General features: G+C 36.2%; 1 protein-coding gene across 9 annotated transcripts in view; it reads left to right on the top strand.

Annotated features, from left to right (window-relative positions):
* NCOA3 (nuclear receptor coactivator 3) overlaps window positions 1–22,991 on the top strand; it is a 104,182-nt gene that overhangs the window by 68,740 nt on the left and 12,451 nt on the right. For 8 of the 9 annotated variants that reach the window (XM_064521472.1, XM_064521466.1, XM_026106568.2 and 5 more), the window contains 12 exons: window positions 2,550–2,624; window positions 9,949–10,056; window positions 11,747–11,919; window positions 13,957–14,057; window positions 14,997–15,171; window positions 15,719–15,907; window positions 16,167–16,268; window positions 16,480–16,620; window positions 17,965–18,112; window positions 19,032–19,420; window positions 19,664–20,544; window positions 22,326–22,461. In XM_064521472.1, the coding sequence (XP_064377542.1) occupies window positions 9,968–10,056; window positions 11,747–11,919; window positions 13,957–14,057; window positions 14,997–15,171; window positions 15,719–15,907; window positions 16,167–16,268; window positions 16,480–16,620; window positions 17,965–18,112; window positions 19,032–19,420; window positions 19,664–20,544; window positions 22,326–22,461 (2,524 nt within the window). In that variant the 5' untranslated portion in view covers window positions 2,550–2,624; window positions 9,949–9,967. Of the gene's footprint in view, window positions 1–2,282; window positions 2,306–2,549; window positions 2,625–9,948; window positions 10,057–11,746; window positions 11,920–13,956; window positions 14,058–14,996; window positions 15,172–15,718; window positions 15,908–16,166; window positions 16,269–16,479; window positions 16,621–17,964; window positions 18,113–19,031; window positions 19,421–19,663; window positions 20,545–22,325; window positions 22,462–22,991 lie in introns of those variants that run through there. The other variant, XM_064521470.1, reaches the window with a different exon arrangement.

Genomic DNA, 22,991 nt, shown 5'->3' on the forward strand with positions numbered 1-22,991 from the left:
ATGTCTTAGATGATAACAATGTAATGACTTACTGGGTTATATAATTTTTATATCCCATTTTACATATAGTGGTACCTTCAGGCGTAATTTACTTTTGATATATGGCAAAATTTTTACTGTACGTTTTGTTTGCTTTAGTGGATAAAGTTCTCATTTCTGTTTCAGCTTGCTTTAATTCAGTCTGGTCCATAGAAGAGCATTCAGAGCATCTGTCTTGGTTGCCCTGCCAGTTGCCAGTCCTCATAGGATGGTCCTCTGAGGTGTTCTGCTGGACTCAGTTAATGCAAATGCTACCCCAGATACTCTCCTTACCCTTCAAAGGCCTTCCTGTAGGGTCATTCCATAGGCAAAAGGTTGCTTTACTGCAGCACTTCTTTTGGAAGTTGTCTTCTGTCTTCTGCTATAGGCAGCTCAAATGTTCGCATCCATAGATTCTACTTGAGGGGAACAGAAGGGGAATATTCTAAAGCTAATTTAAATAGTGTTAAGATTTTTATACTTCTTTGAATGTTTTTAGGGTTTCTCTCCTCCCCCTTGCATTTCCAGTCCCACCGAATGCTTTTGATACTTGTGAGAACTGTTACATGGGGAAAAAAGAGCATCATTCATATGAATGTCGCTACCTTCATAAGCTCGAGCAGTTGAAAGTTTGTAACATTGAGAAAGAGTTGTGGGTCTCACATCTCCCTCATTTTAAGTGATTTTGTGATCCAGCTGTCGTGCATAGCTCAGCTTCTCAGTGGGACCCTGGTTTGCGATTATGCCAGCTCACCTCTCTGCCTGCGCAGATGTATGCACAAGTCTACCAAGCTATCGTAGAGACTTGAGGAAGGAATAGATGGGAAGAAACTGAACGCCACACCACAACACTAGCCTGTGAATTGATTTCTCAAGTGCTTGCGTGCTGGTTGGCGTGGCAGTCTAGTCCACCAAATCAGGTTTGAAATTATGGGAGATGTGTGGTTAATCTCGAATTGTCTGTATCCTTACGTTCACCATCTGAATGTAATTTATACTGCCTCTTTCTTTGATAAATTCTGTCCAGCAGAGACATCAGCAAATGGTTTTTGAAGCCCTTATGGATATAGGATCCCAGTGAAGATAGATGGCAGGCTACAACTGAGTGTAATATAGGATTGTTTTAGCATTTTTACAGAAATTAATAGCCATAAGATTTATTTTTCCATACTGTCCAAATAAACATCTCTGATCCTGCCTCCTAAGATTTTTTTTGCTTGTCGTGCCTTTGTTCTGGTTTTCATTATTAGCAGGGGTTGATTTAGCATAAAATGGTGTTATAGAAGTCTTTAATTAGGAGACAATTTACTCTTGATGCTTATTCTTACGTGACCACGTTGTCAATCAACCTTCTAATTGGTAATTCTAGTTCATACAAATAAAGCTACACTCAGTATTGTGGAAGGGATGGTTAAAACAGTAGTGAATGTATAGGCAACCAGTTGATATGAAAAGCTTCAGTTTAATTTCTTAAGAAATGAGCTACTTGAATAAAAACTCCTTTACCTGACTGCTAATGATTATCTATTAAGTTGTCTGGATAGAAGTATCAATTCTGAAACTCTCGATTTTGGATAGGACTATGGTGTGTGCTTACATGTGAATGTCTCATAAATATTTCCCAAGAGCAATTTATTTTTCTAATTAGCTTGAACAGCTTCTGCTTTACATAGTGCTTCAAGCAGTTTTTAGTAAATCAATTCAATCACACAGCTGTTGTTTGAAACTTTTCTTAAGTTACTGTAATTCTCTGCAGAGACCCAGAATCTCTCTAATTAGTACACTTAATCATACCTTGTATGAAATGCATGATAATAGGTATTAATCATTCCCAGAATTTCGTAGAAAAACAGGGTAACAGAAACCCGAGAGCATTTACAGCTTTGGGAACAGTTTGCTGTTCTCGTGTGATGGTTGTGTGCACGGCGGTGTGCTGGCGTCGCATGGCTGCGCGCTGCGTTTTTACTTCCGGATCATACCTTTGCGAAACATCTAATTTGGGGCCGCAGCTTTTTATATTTAGATCTAAAAGTGCCTGCCTGAAGTTTCTAAGAACAAACATCTCTAGTAGTTTTGATATTTCTCCAAAAGGAAGGGAAATACTCAAGTGTAGCTTTAAAATATGTTTAGTTCTTACATGAAGGAGAACCTGGCTTTCTGGTGGCGTTGGTGATGGTGCGACTCAGGCTTTTGAAGTGTTGAGCACATAGCAGCGGTGAAAATTTGTGAATGGAGCTCCATCACTGCCACAGATGACTTCCTTCGCTTTCTGTAGAGAAAATAGAGGGTAAAAGTAGAGCAAAAGCTCACTGAAATACTGTTCAAGTGTAGCATAGTGTCTGGAGCCTTCCTGATGTCTTACATTTGCTACTTATTGTAGATGAGTTTTAAACTCATTTGAGAGATTAAACTATCTGAATGTTGAGTGTTTTCTTTACTTGTTTGTAACATTATTAATATCAGGTAAAAAAATGCAAAAGCAAGCATTATTTTTCCCCCACATATACAGCCTTTTTTTTTTTTTTTTCCAGGATGTGACTTACAATGACTTCGATTCTGAGGGTCCTCTGAAAACCATGCTGGGCGTGCAGGTCTGCTAAGGACGAGTAAGTAACCGATTTCATTCTTAGACTCTGTGTACCTGAGAAGTTATTCCTGTATCATTTTTAAAGCTAGGAATTGTACATGTAAATATAGAAGCACGAAATTCTTCAAACAAACAAACAAAAATACACTTCACTACTGCCAGAAAGTGAGTTTTCCAAGTTTGTTTTCTTGTGGGTTTCCGTCCAAATAAATGGGAATATTGGTTGTTTCTGCGGTCTCTCTTATAACAAAAGAAACTTTGCATAGTTTGAATAATATTTTGAATCAGAAGTTTCACTGGAAAGCTATTATGCTGTTTATATAAGTGTTTTTGAGGGAAATATAAATTAGAAATAGCACATTTTCACTGAGAATGTGCAGTTGCTGAATCAAACGTCCTCTAGTTTTATTTACATCCAATTAAATGTAAAGATTTGGGGCTTTTTTCTAAACCAGCTAGTTTATTTCAATTTGCATCTTAAAAAGCTCTCTGAATTATGTCTTAGTTTTTAGAAAGGAGGATTGTATTTAAATCTACATAACATTCAAATATTAAAAAAATTCCCAGACATCTTCACGATCCTTTGGAAAGGACTGATTTGATTTAATTCTGCATAATTGGCTTATTCAGGGGAATGCTAAGAGCCAATTTATGCTTTTTCCCTAGTGAAAATTTCAAACAAAAAATCAGCTCAGACAAAAGAGCTTCCAACCATGGTGTTTACCATGCATACTTTTGCTGTAATAAATATGCCATGTGAGCTTATTATAGTGAAAGTTGGTATATTCATGGGACTAAAGAAGTGATGAAAATGTTTATGCAAATAGTATGAATTTTCAAATAGTTGTGATATGAAGTTTTAAAGTAGTATTTTATGGTAGTTCTTTTGGGGTTTTTTTTGTTTGTTTTGTTTTTATATGGTCAACTCTTTCAGCTAACCAAATACAAAAACTGAATCTGAAGCATCTAATTGTCTATATTTTTGGGCCCTAACAGGGCAAAGATTTCCCAGTTGTCATAACCTTTTTGGTGAATAGATCTTTCATCTACAGCTAATGAGAACATGGGCACCAGGGAATAATGCTGGAGTGGGAGGGGAAAACCAGTGTACTGAAAGGCAAAGTGAGACAAAACAATCTAGTGCATAAGAAAGGACTTCAGTCTTTTCACACCAGATACGTCAAATAAATGCTGTAGGTTAGCAGCATCCCAGTGTGTGTGAGGGTAAGAAATGGGTAAGACCAAGGAAGAAACTATTGAATCAGGCTGAAAACTTTCTGCTTAGCGTGTTTAGTGTTTCTTGCTATCCTTTCCACTTGGATGCCCTCTAGTAAGTGGCTTCAGGAACTTGCCAGATTTGAAATACACTGTATTGCTGGCATGTGCTTCCTTTCCTTGGTGGTCTACGAAATGTATTTAGAGGAATTTTTTTAGCCTTTCAAAAAACTGAAACCCTGGCAGATTGAAAAATACTGGTCTTTTAAATGCTGCCGTTTTGAACTCTGCACAAATATTGTTATAATACCTGGATTAATAATTATTAGAACTTGTTCTACCCATCACATGGAAAAAGCGTTACTTTTTTAACAATCCATCTGTAGTTTTTCACTGAGAAAAGAATAGACACAATGTGAAAAGTATGTAGTACACTGCAAAGGACATTCACATGTGTACCTTATTAATATGGGTAGATTTTTTTTTTTCTAATCCATTTACTGATGAGGTCTTTGGTTATTTTTTGTTTCCTTTTTTCTCCTTTTTGGTGAGTGAGAGTCACGTGAGTCTTTTGGAAAATTTAAGATTATATCTGAAAAGATAGAATCCTTCGATCAAACTGTAATGCAAACACATTCCTACTACTTAATATTTACAAATAATCATGAAACTTTGCAATGTTTTATCCAAACGCTGCTGCCTTAGGTTCCACTCCGCTGGTGGAGTTGGGAACATCAGCACGTACTGAGAGCTTAAGCGGGTAGGTGCTACCACCATGGGCGGAATTAAACAGTGCTAGCAATAAATCATACTTCGTGAAGAAAAATGGTGTCGTAGATGTTAAACGTGAAGTGAGGAGCATGAATCGTTATTTTGTTGATAAATTCACACAGTGTTTCAGACTGATTTTCTTAAGTCTTTTAATTTTTATTTTCTAATTTGCTGCAAGTATAAACCTTGGGAGGGCTCTGTTCATACTTCTTTCCATTCAACCCGAACGTCCTCTGTCTCTTTCAGATGCAAATGTATATCTTTGTAAATTATTTGGTGAGAGCTAGGGCTGTGTTTTTCTAAAAATCTTTTCGTTCCCTCAGAATGGCTCAAAAATGCTAAATGTTTGAAAATCACATTGGACAGAACAAAACAGTGGTTTATTCCCATCTGTTTTGAAAATAGTGTAGCATAAAACATTTTTATTTTATAAATTTTGATGTAAATGACAGTGTATTGCAATACAGCTTAGTAACGTGGGCACCTTAATTTAGAACTTAAAATTAGTTGCTGCCTCTGTTGACATCAGACTAGCAAACATTAGAATATTATTATATATGTGGGAATTATCTGTCATAAAGTACCTGATTTTAAAATTTGTCAATCCCTAGAAATTCCCTCCATAAATTATGTAAACTAGGAACAGATAAATTTGAGAAAAATCTTGTTGTTTGTTATTGGATAGAAGTTACCTTCTGCATTCTCTTTCATCCTTACATCTAGTCAATTTGTTGTAGCTTCTTGCACTTTAAGCACATATTTGCATACCAGTTTCATTAAAAAGTACATAGTAGTAGGTATTGATAGCTCAAATTCGTAATTCAGAGACCCAGTGTCAGTTAACCTTTTACGCACTAGCCTGGCTATTCACTTTTTGAACTTTTACACACAACTTTGAAGAAAACTAGCAGAATGATCAGATTTTTCATGAAAGTGGTTGTTGTCGTATCTGTCAGTTCTTCTGAGTAAAAATAGTATTGTATATTGAAAGATTATTGTTCCTGTATTTTGGGTGTTTAATACTGATCTAAAATGTAGCGTGGTTTCTTATACTTTACTGTTTTTTTATTGTAACTGAGCTATGCGTTGAATCACAGAAAGCTAGCTTGTAAATATATTTTCATTAAGCAAATTACAAGAATTTCACTGTATAATTTGTCTCTTTAAAAAGTGCTCTGCTTAGGTCAGTAAGCTGTGCAATATAACAAATAGAGACCTCTTTCTAACACCATCTTTCTAGCTAGCCTTATAGGTGCATGAGCCAGAAATAATGCCATTGCCTGTTACCTCAGTCTGCAAGGATGGCTGTGTTCAATTTTTTCATGTTATTGGTTAAAAAAAAAAAAGGCACTAAAGTTTTAACTTTTGAAAGCTATGTTTCAGAATTGACTTTTAAAATAAAGATCAACTTGAAAAACAAGTCAGTTTATTTTTGGAAAAATACTTAGCCTATTAGAAATTCCAGTTTCGTACAGTGGTTGTTTTTTCATTACCGTCTCAGTGAATAACGGCTGCTGTTGCCGGTACTTCCTGTACCAGGAATATTAGTTTGACTATTAACGATTTGTACTGTAAAGCCGTGCGTATTGGAAAACAACTTCTGTAATTTCCTTAGCTAAGCAGTTAGAGTTGTTCCAGGCTTTGCATGCTTTCTCAGCTTGTAATAATATTCTTAGAGAAAGGAAAATACATGTGCAGGGGACTCAGCAGCTCCAGGCCTGAAAAAACTACCACAAATGAGTCGGGTGTAATTGCAAGGAAACAGCCTACACGAATTACCTAATTTTCCTTCCTTCTCTAAGCTTCTATGTTCAGGCACTAAAAGGTTTTAGTAGTAGTGCTTTATTCTCGAATATGCATTATGTTTCTCAGAGAACATGTAATAATAATTTTGGTTTCCTACTTAATCATATTGTGAGTTATCCATCGATACAGGTAAATGCTCAACTGGAAGTGACATTTCCATTGTAAATAGCTTAATGCAACCATGTTACATGCAAAATTACATTAGGTTGAAGTTTGTATCCTAGCTGAAATGTTCAAGTATTTAATGAGGTTATGCCTATTTGGAGATATCCTCTTCAATAAAAGATTTTACTCTTGGCTTGTGACATTCTTGCTGTGCCCACACCCTTCCTGAGCTGTCCTCGAGTCTTATCGTATTTTAAGCTCTTCCTTTCGCTTTCCACAATAGCTCTAACTCTGCAGCATTATGCTGTGCCTGGGAATGCAGCTTCGGGGAAAAGCACCAATCCTGGATTTTGCGTGTGTCACCTCCAGAAAGACTCTTAGGATTCAGTCTTAGCTGTGAGGTCTGTAGACGTAAGACCTTGTGAGTCATACCTGCTGCTGAGCGTCAGCTCCAGATAATCAGCTGCTTTTTGCATGATCGTAGTCTGTTTATATAATTTGTTTTTGAAACTGCCTATTTGTTCAGATAAGTAGTTTTTCTTTCCAGCGATTAAGCGACAACCTATTATCCCCAGGTTCTTTTTGGTGATATATTGCCATCTAGTGGCTACTATGCCCTTAACAGTTTATTTTTCTTGGGCTCAAATAAGGCGTGCCGCTGCTTGAGCTGTATCGTATTTGAGAGTTTTGCCCTGGAGGAATATCTAGCTGAATAAAAGCCTTCAGGCTTGCTGATCTATCTCTTTGGATATTGGGTTTTGTCTTACTCATACTGTTTTCATAGCAAATAGATATAATACCAGCTTACTGTCTGTGGAGACTGTGACCATGTTTGTGTAGTTAGGTATCTTTTATAATTGTTTATTTCAAATCCAAGGTTATGTTTTACTGCTATTTTTAATTTTATTGTGATTTAAAAGGTTTATTACCCTGTTTTTGTAATGCATATCATTGGGTTGAAGGTTGGTTATATATATAATTTTATGTTAAGCATTGTAACATTCATTTAGCTACAAAGAGAACCTGTGCTTTGAAGAAATGCTGTTTTGCTTCTGAACTTTGCATACCTCTAGAATAACCCAGTGTTTGCTCCTCAGTGCAGCCCAGCAGTTCACTGTCCTGTCAAGCCTTTGAAGGTTTGTTCTGCTGCATGAAGATGTCCTTTTAAATCCTCCACCCATAGCTAACATCCTATGATAACAGTATCAGGTATTGCAAGCAACCCCCATGCTAACATAACAAGTGCTGCTTCACACAAATATGTTCTTGTGTGTCTCTGCCTTTTGCCTGAGTTGACTCAGCCTTGGAAAGAACTGAGCAGTATTACTTTTTGCCACAAAAAGCAAGTAAGCAAAGAACCCAGTCAATCAAGGTTAATACAGGAGAGACAGTCCACACACTTCAGTCTTTCCTCTTTTGACATCTTGTCCTGGAAGCGCTTAGTTGACTCAGGGTGCCTGTCTTAGGCTATACTCCATGTTTGTTCCTTCATTGTCGCAGCTGCACAGAAGCAATCCAGCTGCAAATCACGGAGTAGTATGTTGGTAGTGACCTCAGGAGGTCATCTAATCTAACTCCCTGCTCAAAGCAAGTCTAATTAGAACAAGTTGCTCAGGACATGTTCAGGGGAGTCTTGATCTATTTATAGTCTGATCATGATCTGTTTGTATAAATTTCCAAACATGGGGGTTCCACAACCTCTTTGGGTAACCTCTTCTGGTCTTTGACCACTCTTATGGTTTAAAAAAAAAAAAAAAAAAAAAAAAAAAAAAGTTTTCCTTGTATCTAATCGGAATTTTTATCCAAGATGATAAAGAGTGGCCTCGTGATGACAGCTAGACCTCCTTTGGCACCCTTGGATGTATCCCATCTGTCCCAAGGACTTGTGTATGTCTGATTGGCTTGAATGGCCCTTAACTCTGTCTTCCTCTAAATGAATGAGTGTGAATGATGCGATGAATTGGGACAGGGGTGCAATGTGGAAAGCAAGAGGAAAACACGATAGGAAATTCTACAGTTGCAGGGATTTCAGAGATAAAGAGCTCCCTGGATATCTGATCTCTTAACATAAACTTCCTTTAACTGAAAGTGTATCTGTCAGTCCCTGTGATATGTGATAACCGACTCCTAGAAATTTGGTTAGCCTGAGCCATTTTTTATAGTAATTGTAGTAATGGTGTGATTTTGCCTGTGGAGGTCCTTGAGATTTTTTTTTTCTTGAAAGATTTATTAATGCCTGGCTTCTGTGTTGGGGAGTGGTTTCTCTCCAGCTAACAAGTATAAATGTTTTACCTAAATCTTTGGGACTAGTTCCTGAAGCTGAGATGTTGCAGTATGAGGTAAAGAGCTGCAGTCTGAATTAGGTTTACATTTAATTTGGAAATTTCTGTAAAAAGGATAGAATAATGCTAAACTTCTGACTGCCCAGGTGTGCTGTATTGTTGTTAGGATACATAAACCTGAATCCAAACGATTAGATCATTTTACAGTTGTGATTATGTTCTGAAATATCTTGTCTGGGTAGGTGAGTAGCATGGATCCATTAAAAAGGTTTTTCTCCCTCAGCATGTCGTCAATTGTAACCTGGCCGGTGTAGTTGTCTTCTCTCCTTTTTGATTGTGTTCCTTTTTCCTCATGGCAGTGAGGGGAGATGAGAGTCACGGATATATAATCTCCCAGGTTTGCTAAACGTAACTGGAGTTTAACAAGGGCAACCTATTATTTTACTGGTTTGTGTCCTGATCTTTGCTGCAGAAGCAATGGAGTTGAAAGTGTGTTGCAATCTCCGCTTGCCTTGTCCCTGCAGTCTTTGAAACCTGTGTTTGTGTGGGAGGCTGTAGCAAGGGATATGAAGTTAAGGCAATAGTAACACGTTGAGTTACAAATAGTAATCATAATCTGCTGGTTATATACTAAGTAAAAAACCCTGATATAAGTCCACTGATCTGCTTCTAAGAATGACAGTTTTGTGTGGCTGCGGTCCTTAGGTTACATGAAGAGAGGAAAGGAACATACAAAAAAGGAAACTTTATTCAAAACTTCTGTATTTTCAGTGCTCTGATCACCCATCCTGCACTGCGTTAGTGTATCACTTGCCTTTTCATTAATGGTATCTAACTTTATTAATTGTATTTAACTACATTTTTGCATAATATGTTAAGTTACCACTTTATTTTGAAGTTATCTAAAATTCATTAAAACACTAAGAAATTTTATTTTCACACAGACTGGAGCTATAGGTAGATCCTAGTGTAATGGTGCAAAACTGAAAGGTGTATGTATTTCCAGTAAAAATATCAACTTGTAAGTCTGATAAAAAATGACTTATCTGGGTAGTCTTACTTTTAAATTAGATAAAGAACACTAAAAAGCAAGTTGTGGAGTTTTTACATTTTGAATTATTATTTTGAGGGGTTAGTTCGTAATCCTTATTTTATTGCCTTTAGTTGCTGATGTGTGATCAAGATGAGTGGATTGGGAGAAAACTCCTTGGACAGCTTGACCAATGAGTCCAGGAAGCGCAAGCCATTGCCCTGTGATACTCCGGGTGCAAAGTAGGTTTATACAGACTTTTCCATATTTTACGTTACGTAATTTTTTTAACATTTCAAGTTTTAATTGCAATTTAGAGTAAGTTGTAGCTAATCATTTTGTTCAGTTGAAAAATTCTTTAGGCTAGTTTCTGTTGTTGTGAAGATACAACTTTAATATTATGCATAAAGCTGCCAAAACACATGAACCACACTGGGTAATTAGACTCTTGCATAAATCTTAGTGGATTGAACATGTAAGGAATCACAGTTTGAAACTGTGATTGCAAGACAAAAGAAATAATGCTTGTTGTTTCCCCAAAATTGTAAAGGCAGCATCTTATGTCAGGTAATTCGTTTGGTGGGCCTTATATCAGGTGGTTGGGGTCAAGTGCAGAATGCTGCAATAGGCTGAGCTCTTGTTTGATTTGCCTTTCTCCAGGTTAGTTCTCTGCATGCAGACCTCAAAGCCCGGCGTTCTGTGCTGTCCTCCTGCCCTTCACCCAACTCTCCTAGAGTTTCTGTTACCTGGGGACTCTGTTTTCTGTCTCCCTCCTACCTCATTGTCTTCTGCCATGTGTTAAGGGTTCTGTGCTATCCTTTCATGTTCGTGTTCCCACACAGTATTATCCTCTTAAATTTTTCTCCAGTTTTACCAAAACACCAGATGTTACAAGTGTACTCATATGTCTCCCTTTTATATGCTTCCGCACCACCCCGTGCTAGTTTCCCCATAATGTAAGAGACTGTATAAGACATCCTCACATTCTGCCACCATATCCCAATGTCTATCTGTGTCCCTCATTCCATTTTTCCCTTTCCCTTTCTCTGATGTCTATTTGTCCATCCAGGAATTCTATTTTTCTCTTCATCACCACTCATTAGCTGTCTCCCTGCTCTGTCATATATTTGCTTTCTCCTTCTTCCACTACTGGCCCATGCTTTCTTTCCTTACTCTTTCACTTGATGTCTTCTCAAAGAATATTTATTCTTTTTTGATTTCCTTTGTATGTCCATCCTTGCCCCTTCCCTTTCTTCCGAGTCTCTCCCTTCCTCCTCTTGGCATCCTCTGTATGTGGATTTCGGGCTATGGACTGTGTATTTACTCAGCACATTAATCTATGTAGGAAGAGGAATTTCTGGGGGATACTTTATCCTGCAACATTAGATTGCTTGGGACCCTGATTTCTTGAATGTTGAGATGGTATTTTTGTCCTGACACCTAGAAATTTCTCTGAGGTATTACCTCCCATGTACATCTTGTTACAAGCAAACCAAAGATTTCTCATGGAGTGTTAAAATTCCATTTTATTTCTCTAATAAATTTATAAACAAATCTAAAGGAACTTTTAAGGTTAAAATATACTTTCTGTGTGAGTGTTACAGTTTTTTAACAGACAACTACAGTTGTCATTGAATTTGACAACAGAGAAATCACTGGAGGTTTTTTTTGGATTAATAACCATTTCATATGCTCTTAAGATAAATTCCTACTTAAGATTCTTTTTTTAAAAGAAAAAAACACCCAACACTCAAAGGCGCACACACACATAACCGTTTTTGGTTTATGTTTGCTAGGAGAGTGTCTGCTCTCTAGGCTTCATAGCCTGGATAGTGTTCAGGGTGATCTGAAGTACGTTAAAGCTCAGAGTGTGAGTGCAGCTTTTGCTTATGCTGGCGTGTATGTACATGAAATGCTGTTTCTGGTTCCCAGTCTGACCTGCAGCGGTGAGAAGCGTCGGCGTGAGCAGGAAAGCAAATACATTGAAGAACTGGCTGAGCTGATATCTGCTAATCTGAGTGACATTGACAATTTCAATGTCAAACCAGACAAATGTGCTATTTTAAAAGAAACCGTGAGACAGATTCGGCAGATAAAAGAACAAGGTATGGATTTCCCTCTTAAGACAAAAGAAATAATTTCATTTTCTTGTGGTGTCTTTCCAAAGCAGTAGTTAGTTACTTGGACAATTCAGTTGTGTTTTTTCACCTAATTCAAAAAGACTTCAGACTTTGAGTTGAATCAAATGTCTGATGTGGCTTAAATTATTTTGTGTTAAAAATTGAATAAATATGTAAACTGAGAATTGAGACTTTAAAATACTGTGTGGCCTTTCTTATCAGTTTCCTGAAAATACTGCAAGAGCTTGAGATAGTCCACAGAGAAACTGTTTTTGGAAATACAGATGGACCAACTATCCATCGGCATGAAGAATACAGACTACTGCCTTTCACTTTAAGGGGCTTTATGCTTAAAGGGACTTTAATGCTTTGAAATAAATTTCTTTAAAATACCTAGTTTCTTACAGGATACACTTCCGATCAGATATTTTGATTTTATTACTATTTTTTCCTAGTATGTTTTATGGACTTTTCTTTCTTTTCTTGTGCTGTTTAACACGTGCTTCATAAATGGTTAAGTATTGGACTCCAGTGGTGAGATTAAGTAGTTAAATAGTGTAATTGGAGGAGAAAACGGAGGAACAGCAAATGTTGATAGTTTCTTGGAGCTAGGGTAAGCCAAACTGGTACAGTAACCTTTTTTTTTAAATGAATAGGTACATGCAAAACTTGTATTTTGAAATATATGGTGAGGGGAATATTTTTTAAATGACTATAACCAGCCAAATGTATGTATTTCCTTTGGGCAGTAAATTATCTCTTGAAATAAAGTAAGCTGTGAAATAAAGTGAGTATATTTTACCTGTCATGGTAAATTTCCACATTTTTTTGAAGGCATGTTAAAACAGTTCTAAAAAATCATCTTAACTGGTGTTTTTAAGGTATTTCTAATTTAATCTAGTTCATTCTATTGTAATAATTCTGTTTCATTATAGACTTTAGTAAATGATAATGTTTTCTTAGGATGTTGTACTCCGCTTGTGGTCTGCTTAGCCGGCCAACAGGTACCACAGAGCAAAGTTTATTATTTGTTTTCTGTAATTCTGCTGCCTGATGTGGGTGCCCATCCCTCTGCCCCCTGCAATCCGATATATTTATTTAGAATATTTTGTTTCTTAAAAGCTGAAAAAAGTGGGAAAAGGCTTTTCATTCTTGGCATAAGAAATGTTTAAATACTAATGTTCAGAATGTAAAATGAGATTTTTTTTAAAAAAAATTATTTTGTATAATCATAAAGATCCAAGAAAACAGGTACAGGAGCGAGTCCACTGTCTGTGGTGTTGGTTGGTTTGGGGGTCACAGATTAAGCTAGGATTATGCAAGTTATTTTTGTCCTTGGCTGTCCACAACACCTTCTTCCTTGGAGTTTTCACCTTCGTAGCAGGTCTGGCTGAACAGGAATCTACCTATATTCCTGATTCACCACAGATTACAGCCCAACATATTAATATAAGTTGCCGTGAAATTCGGAGTGTGAACCCCTGCAGGACTGCAAAATGCACGCGTACCCTCTTTCATGCACCCTGCTGCCAAGGTAGCAATGTCCCCTGTAGACAGAAGGGCGACAGGGCAGAGGGTGCTGATGATATCTGAAGACTGTGACCAATGGGCACGAGGTAATTGAAATCAAAACAGAAAGAAGAGACATGCTTAAGGAATGTGGGTAATGGCTATTGAAAGATTCATCAGGGATTCATCAGACAGATGCTCCCAAAAGCAGTAGGAGAAATGTTGTTCACAAAACGGAGTGGTGGTAACTTTGATCCTACTTTAACTGTCAAGTCAATTTATGTGAGCAAAGGGTTTGGCATTATGTAACCGTGACATGTTTTTCTGGTCATAAGCAACCAGCAATATATGAGACTTCTGTCACGTCAGTGGGGTTTTTTTTGTTTTTTGGGGTTTTGGGTTTTTTTTTTTTTTTGCCTTTATCCCCAGGCTTCCCGGAATCTGGCTTGTAATATTAAAATGCAGTTGTCTTATGAAATTTTGCTTTTTTGAAATGTATCTTTTGCATTTCAGGAAAAGCAGTTTCTAATGATGATGATGTTCAGAAAGCTGATGTATCTTCTACGGGTCAAGGAGTTATTGATAAGGATTCGTTGGGACCTCTTTTATTACAGGCAAGTACAAATTATGTCCTAGTAAATCCCCATCGAAACAAATACTTAGGTCAGATGAAACTACTACAGTAAAGCGTCCGATCTTGTAGTAATAAATAGTATGCGAGGACTATACAGAACAACGTTTTAAAGCATCAGAAATCAGTCACATTTTCTTAATTTCCCTTAAATAGGCTTTAGAAGGGAAAAAAAGAATAGCATTTGGACTTTTCCAGTAATGTTGTGCTTTGCTTTCTTTCCTCCAGCAGTCATTACTAACGCAGTGCTTAGCAATTCAAGGAATATTTTTCCTTTGCTTTAGGGGATAACCATTACAATAAATGGATGAAGTTTTATTAAGACTAGAGGTCTTGGAAGTATGGTGGGGTTTCTGTTTCTAAAATGCAGAGCATTTTAAACAAATGTTGCCTTCAAGAAAAGTAATATAACTGTAAAAAGAGGTGTATAACAGATACTTTTTCCTTATGCCTAGAAAACCAATCCCATGCAAGTTTATTAAAACAATTTTAAAACTTACTTGTTTTAAGAATATATTGAAATGTTCTTTTAGTTAAGAAAATACAGTATTTAAAGAAGTAGGTAGCAATTCTCCTCTTATTTTGTCACTTGCTATTGGAAATGTCTTCATGTTCCTGTCTTACTACTTGTTTCCAGTGAATTTTTTCTTATTGCAATTTGCCAGGTATTGAAATAATGTTACAAGTTCATTAGCTCATGTTCAGATTGTGAAATAGCTAAGCTGTAAAACAAATGAATAGATCGATTTTTGATATTGAAATCATTCCTTAATAGAAACAATTTTTCTCACAGAAAGAACTAAAACTTCAGCTTTACCTCTACAGGAAATGCAACTGTTGCAGTTCAACATTTATCACTTGCTTGGTTTTTAAACTAAATTACATTCAGAATTATGTGATATGTTGCCATGTTACTCTTTAGGCATTGGACGGTTTCCTGTTTGTTGTAAATCGAGATGGGAACATAGTATTTGTTTCAGAAAATGTCACACAGTATCTGCAGTATAAACAAGAAGATTTAGTTAATACAAGTGTCTATGGTATATTGCATGAAGAGGACCGGAAGGACTTCCTTAAAAATTTACCAAAATCTTCAGGTAATGAAGTTTGACTTACTGCATTGTTACTAGGCTATTTAAAATCAAGCAGAGAAGAAAAACTCAACTTGTAATGGATAACCTTACAAAAAAATTAGTTTTACAAAGAAAACTTAACTTGAAAAGTAAGTTAATCTTGAAAAATCTTAGTAGGTTCATTTGAGAACATACCATTATAAATCAATGTACTGTAAATTCACACACTGTTTTCACCTTTGCAATTTGTTTGCCTGTAACTTAAAACAAGGATATTAAAGGAACAGGATTCCTAAAGCTTCAAGGATAGCTGAGATGATTTCCTGCTTTTTAGATATGGGAATGACTTTTCAGCTGTCCTGCAAGTAAGGTTGAAAGTATCTTGGAAGGGATAACGTTCTTTTACTTGCTTCTCAATACGACTATTCACAAGGTATAGAAATGGTGGTATATTGCAAAAACGTTCTTTAATCTCTGTAATCAAGTAACAGGGCATCTAATTTAAGAAACATTGCTTATGAATTGATTTTTATCTGAAAATCTTTATATATTTTTACTATGTTATTTTAAGTTAATGGAGTTGCTTGGAGCAATGAAACGCCGAGACAGAAGAGTCATACATTTAATTGCCGGATGATGGTGAAAACCTCTCACGATCTTTTGGAAGATGTAGGCAGCCACCAGGATACACGTCAGAGATATGAAACAATGCAGTGCTTTGCTTTATCTCAGCCAAGAGCTATGATGGAAGAGGGGGAAGGTAGGAAATCCTGTGCAATTCCTGTGCAGAAAAGAAATCTCTAAATAAAACTTCTTATTACTTGGTATATATTATGAAATCTGTAGTTTCTAAATGGAAACTCCATTTTTTTGAATGGAGTAGAAACAAAATGCAAAAACTTCAAATCCTTTATACTTATATTTTAACATTGCAGGACACTTGAGCTATTTTATTTAAATGCTTTTATAGCATAAAATAGGAGAGAAATGAATGCAAAACCATTCTTTTTTAAATACAGATTTGCAGTCCTGTATGATTTGTGTGGCACGTCGTATCACAACTGTAGAAAGAGTATTTCCAACAAATCCAGAGAGCTTTATTACGAGACATGACCTTTCAGGTGAGAAATGTACCCAAGATTAAGGTTTCAAATCTCTTTTGTCGTTGTGCTCTTGTTCTGTATAAAAGAAGTACTCTTGCCATTAGGGTGATGGATGATTACTGTGGTGATATTAGAGTCTTCTGAAGTTTTGCACTGTATTCATATATTGTATAGAAGTATCGGGGTAGTCATAAAGAGTTTATTTTGAGTATTGTATTTCCCGTAACAGGCAAACTTGTCAACATCGATACAAACTCGTTACGGTCTTCCATGAGACCTGGCTTTGAAGATACAATTCGTCGGTGCATTCAGAGATTCTTATGCCATAATGATGGACAGTCATGGTCAAACAAACGCCACTATCATGAAGGTAAAAATCTGTGTATAGCATTTGGCCATACTGCTTCTCTCAGTGGCTGTGTTTTTTTTCCTGAATAACAAAAATGCTGAACTCTACCTGTGTTCATTCTTTTTCATGTTTTTAGTTGGTGCTAATGCTGTGACTCATATTTACAAGCTGAAGGGATGTGACCTCTTGAGGAACAGTAATTCTGATACAGAAATTATTTTGTTTCTGTAGTATGTCCTTTTTGATAATTTTCATGGAAAATACCAGATACCTGATCCAGGAGACTGAAGAAATTTATTTTTCCACGGATGGATATAGCAGTGACAGTGACAAATTCAGCTATATTTCTGTAATGACCTCTTACCCTTGTTCAACATTAGCTTGAATTTATTTTAATTTATTTTAATAAAAGAAAGGATGACTCATTTGTTAACTAGTCTGAAGAGTAGTAATCACTGGTTAATACCTTTTTTCATGTTATTCAAGATAGAAGGCTTCAAAATATTTTCAGTATTCTAATGTTATGTATTTTTAATGCTAATTTGATCACCCTGATATTTAAAACAAAGTACAGCCAAGTCTCCATTAAGAAAGCTGTTATTTCCTGTATGTGTTAACTTTAGCTTTTTTGAAGGATTCACAGAGGAATTCAAAGTATTAAGTAAAGAAAAACTAGTACTGACAGAAAATGGAATTTCCATTCCTTTCGACTTAACTGATTAAGTTTAATCCTAAATGTACAAGAAATTTGGAACTCAGAAATTTTTTTATGAGATACAACATTCCAAAACCATTTGGTATTGACTTTGAGACACTTCAAAGAAACTTAAAAGCTGACTTAAAAACAAACCATTCATCCATATTGAAATGATTTATGTGAATTAGTTTGCCCTGAAAATTTTGACTAAAAGCAATGGTTTCCACAATTCTCTTGATAAAAAGACCTTTTTTTAAAATTAAAAACTCCATTTGAAAGCTTCCTGATTTCATTTTTATTCCATATTAATTACCTGTATATTTTAGTGCAATTGAGATTGAAGTGTTGATGAGATGTTCTCCCCGAGGAGAAGCCATGGAAACCTGCTTACCTAGCCATGCAAGTCTGTTAACAAATTTAAAGCTTTGCCAGATGTGCATGGTTAGCACAAAGTACAGCAGTGTCAAATTAATCTTGCTCGCTTTTTTTCCTCTCTGTACTATTTTAGGGAGAATATATGGGATACTTCCTTTTTCTGAATATCTATCTCGGGTGTGCTTTTCGTTTTTCATCTTGAGCAAATGAGTATTTTGTAAAAATCTATAGAGTGCTTATTAACATTTCTTGGACTTTCGAATATGCAAAATATTTGTGTATTTCTTTTACAGCTTATACACAAGGTCATGCTGAAACGCCATTGTATCGGTTTTCTTTAGCGGATGGTACTATAGTGACAGCACAAACAAAGAGTAAACTATTTCGAAATCCTGTAACTAATGACCGCCATGGATTTGTTTCTACCCACTTTCTTCAAAGGTGAAATCAGCAGCATCTGTTTGTTGTTTAAGTATCATAGCTTTTAAAAATAGATCTGATTTTGGCAATACCTGAAGCAACATTATACCAAAATACTTTATCTGGTTAAAACTAGAACAGAAGAGGAAAAACTTGGGAAGCAGAGTTGCCTAGTGTGCAAATAAATGCATGAATCTAAGAGTTTTTAGTCACCACTGCAGCCTCCCAACTTAACTCTGTGGCAGAATGATAGTCACTGTCAAAAGTGAGGTTTTCCCTCCGTACCTGCTTTTGGAGCCTGTATATCTATTCAGTTTTCTTCGGGGTTAAGATTAATAGTGACAAAACACTGGAAATAAAAGCATGTAACTAAGCATTTCTATCTTATGCTTCTTAATTACAGACCAGTAAAAAAAGACAACAAAAACCCTTAAAATGCATCATGGATGATTCAAAGTTAAATGTACTGTAAATAGCATTTCCTGTGACCTGTTCTTGTTGATGACAAGAATAATTGAAATGCCACTCTGGAGGGAATCTGCCTGCTTCTGGCATTAAAGTGCCTCCAGATGCTGATCAGTGGGTAGCTGAGATTGTTCAGGGCATCCTTAATGTGCACAGTAGAATGGTGTCGTGCGTTGGCTCAGAGAGTGAGTGTCAGAAGGAAGATATTTAAACTGATAAATCTAAATAATGGCTGGTGATAAAAGCATTTTAAAGGGGTGATCCTGTATGCACTTGTAGCTGAAATGACCTAAAGGACTAAACACTTTATAATGAATGAATGAGTGGCATGGTTTAGTTTTGCTTTTGTGGAGATACTCCAATGCTCTTTTTGAAAAATCATTTAGTAATGTTATTCTCTCTTTGTAGCACTTGATCCTGAAAAAGATTTTAATTTATTTTCTTGGGGTGTCTGGGGATGCTGTTGAATTTACAGAGAACAGAATGGATATCGACCGAATCCTAATTCAGTTGGGCAGAACATCAGAGCACCTGTGGCTGGAAGCACAAATTCTGTTGGTGGTGTTATGAACATGTCACCCGGTCAAGGCATGCCGATGCAGAACAGGAGCTACAGCATGGGAGATCCCAGCGCAGTGGGTCAGCTGAGCAGCGCTAGATATGGAGGCCCTGGTAATATGGGGCCAATGAACTCTGGACCAGGAATGCAGTCCTCCACTTACCAAAATAACAATTATGGTTTAAATATAAGTAGTCCGCCACATGGTAGTCCTGGCTTAACTTCCAACCAACAGAACCTAATGATATCTCCTAGGAATCGAGGGAGTCCAAAAATGAGTTCTCACCAGTTTTCTCCAGTTACAGGTATTTTATTTTTTTCTGTGCATTTTTTAAAGAAGTTCTCTTTTCTCACTTTTATCTGAATTGTATCTTCCATCCTTTTTCTCTATGACCTTGCATGTGTTACTTAAATATAGCATGCGCAATTTCATTGTCAAAATTTATTTTAAAGTAATTAACTCAATGCAGCAGTGCTATGTAGTCCAAAAGGAAAAGCAGCTACAGACAGCAATCTAATTGAAGTTTGATCTCTATTGTGTAATACAGGTATGCACTCTCCAATGGGATCTGCCAGCAACACCGGCAACAGCACTTTCTCTAGCAGTTCTCTTAGTGCTCTTCAAGCCATTAGTGAGGGGGTTGGAACTTCCCTTCTATCTACACTTTCTTCACCAGGTCCAAAACTGGATAATTCCCCAAACATGAGCATAGCTCAGCAAAGTAAAACGAGCACCCAGGATTCGAAAAGCCCCTCTGGTTTGTATTGTGAACAAAACCAAGTGGAAAGTTCTGTGTGCCAGTCGAACAGCAGGGAACTCCTAAGCGAAAAGGACAGTAAAGAGGGAAATCTAGAGGCATCTGAAAGTCAGAGAGGACCATCTGAAAGCAAAGGGCATAAAAAGCTGCTTCAGCTACTCACATGCTCCTCAGATGACAGAGGACATTCCACAGCATCGAACTCGCCTTTAGACTCTAATTGTAAAGAGTCTTCTACCAATGTTACCAGTCCTTCAGGAGTTTCCTCGTCAACATCTGGAGGGGTATCTTCCTCCTCAAACATGCACGGCTCGCTCCTGCAAGAGAAGCACAGGATTTTACATAAATTGTTGCAAAATGGTAATTCTCCTGCAGAGGTAGCCAAGATCACAGCTGAAGCTACTGGCAAAGACACATATCATGATGCTAGTAATACAGCCCCCTGTGGAGAAGGCACTGTCAAACAGGAACAACTGAGCCCAAAGAAGAAAGAAAACAATGCTTTACTGAGATACCTGCTAGATAAAGATGATATTAAGGACCCGCTTTCCAAAGAGTTAAAGCCTAAAGTAGAAGGCGTGGATAATAAAATGGGACAATGCAGTAGTTCAACTCTTCCTACTTCTAGTCAAGAAAAGGAGATTAAAATAAAAGCAGAACCAACAGAGGAGGTAGAGTATAATGTAAAACGATGGTAATGAACAAGCCAATATTTTCTTTTTAGAGTGAATGGATAAAAGAAAAGTACTCTTTTTTTTTCTTTCCTTTTTTTTTTTTAATGTGCGTGTAAACATTTTCAAGAAAGTTCTGTGCAAATGGTGTGAAACCATGTGCTCAGGTTTTACTTTCAATGACAAAGCACAGACAAATAGAACTACAGGATATATATAGCCAAATGTGCTGTACCGAAGTCATGTATATTCACAGATTATTATTTAAAATCAAATCTTTTAACATCTGCAATTTCACATGGCACATGTTTATTTTTATGGCTCATTAAGAAATAGAGCTGTTACCTGCCTCTAGAATTTGTTGGTAATGCAGTAGCACAAAGTAAAACTAGCAGAGATTACATAACTTCATTTTTAAAATATAAACACAGCATATGTAATATTTAAAATAGTTATAAATTCATTGGTGTTGGTACTCTTATTTTTTTAAATGAAGGAAAATGTTGTTCCAAATATATTAACTTTATATATATACACACATATACATATACATGTATGTATGCGTGTGTATATACATATATATATATATGCTATTTTCCTGTATTCTTTTGACTGTAACAAAATACATTCACAAAACTGGGAAGATGCCTTAAAGCAAAATTAACCATTGTTTATGCAATTGACTCCAAAGAAAATTATCAATTTGATTGGGGAAAAAAAGCTTTTTTTTTTTTTTTTTTTTTTTTAATCTCAACTGTTAGTGAGTTGGGATGATAAGGAAAATTTGAAAAATGTTCGAATCTGTTTCTAGCGTTGAAATGCCAAGAAATGTCATGATATTACAAACTACATGACCATGGAAATGGAACACTACTGAGATCAGTGGTACACTTGTTGGGAACAGCTGTTCTTAAAATTGTATATAATATTTCTTTTACATTTGGTACCTCGGTCACATTTGGAACTGCTACAACATAAATAACGCTGCTCAGTAGGGCAGAGTTTACGAAAAACAAGTTGATAGCTTAGAACTTGGATTTCCCAAATCACTAATAGCTATGTAAACAAGAATTTACTGTACAATTTTTTATTTAGCTAGCAGCTGACTATAAACTAAACACTTCATAACATTTTCTGAATACTATTGAGGAAACAAGTTGTTAACAACTGTGCAGTAGTGCAGGTGTGTAGTTCCACTACTTGTTGCTGAGAGCTATGAACTATATTCAGAGAAGCTTACTTTGCAAAGATATTAGTCCATTATCTATGTAGTTTTTATTCTGTTAAAACTGCATCTAATTTAAAGACAAATTTTAAAAGAAAGTTAGGGATCTTATTGGCCAGAAATGTCTGTGAGTACTTTTCATATGTTGTTGTGTTTTGCAGTGATCAATTTAAGATATTTGTAAATGCCCGATACATTATTTATTACCAAACAGTACACATTCATGATGTTACTTGCTGTCATTAGTGGTTTTGTAATTTGTGATGCCTGAAATGTTTATATTCAACGGTTATTTTCTTTTTATTTATGTATAGTATCTCCAATTTCTCCTTAAATTTTTCTGTGTCAAAATTAGCCAGGCAGAATGCTCTATTGAAAAGTAGCTAAATGATATCTGAAAATCTTTGGAAATTACGAGAAAGCCTGAGATATTATTGGTGAACTAAACCATTTATCTCTTGGTTATAGCCTTTAAGATTAGTAAGGAGCTAAATGAAAGCTGACAGATGGCAATATGATAGTAAATAACCTTGGTATTTTATTGTTTTTTTTTCAGATGAGTGGAGACTTGGATAATTTGGATGCAATTCTAGGTGATTTGACTAGTTCAGATTTTTACAATAATGCTATGTCTGCAAATGGGAATAGCCTTGGAACAAAACAAGCGTTATTTCCAGGAACTGCCCCATTGAGTAAGGCATTTCATTTAATATCACTTTCGTTTTAAAATTAGTGTTTTCTTCTTACCTGATGTAAACATAATGTATGCTCAAATTCTTAGAGAATACTTTTTTGTATTTCATACATCTTCAAGGGCAAATATAATGTAAAAAGGCTGATGATGCTTCCATAGGCTATTATATTATTAGTTTGAAGGGCAATGTTGACAGCATTTATCTACTGTACACACCCTGAATAAAGTCAACTGTCTCATTTTATGGTTTCTTCTGGGTTTGTCCAACATGGATTTCCTGCAGCATCACCAAAGGCATCAGGAAAAGTATTTTGGCAGTTGTAAATTGAAATAGAGAATTTTATTCCTTGCAGATGACTAGGGAAAGAGCATGGGATTAGTGGCAAGCTTTTGATTTCCCGCTTATTCTGTGTGAAAGTATCTTGTGCCTTGCAAAATCTAATCAATAATCCTACTCTACATTGAAAGGAATGACCTTCTGTAGTAGGAAGCTGAGCAGGAGAGAAAGATAAACTCACTAGTGGACCA

This window comes from Dromaius novaehollandiae, chromosome 16 (genome assembly GCF_036370855.1).
Source record: "Dromaius novaehollandiae isolate bDroNov1 chromosome 16, bDroNov1.hap1, whole genome shotgun sequence".
NCBI lineage: Eukaryota > Metazoa > Chordata > Aves > Casuariiformes > Dromaiidae > Dromaius > Dromaius novaehollandiae.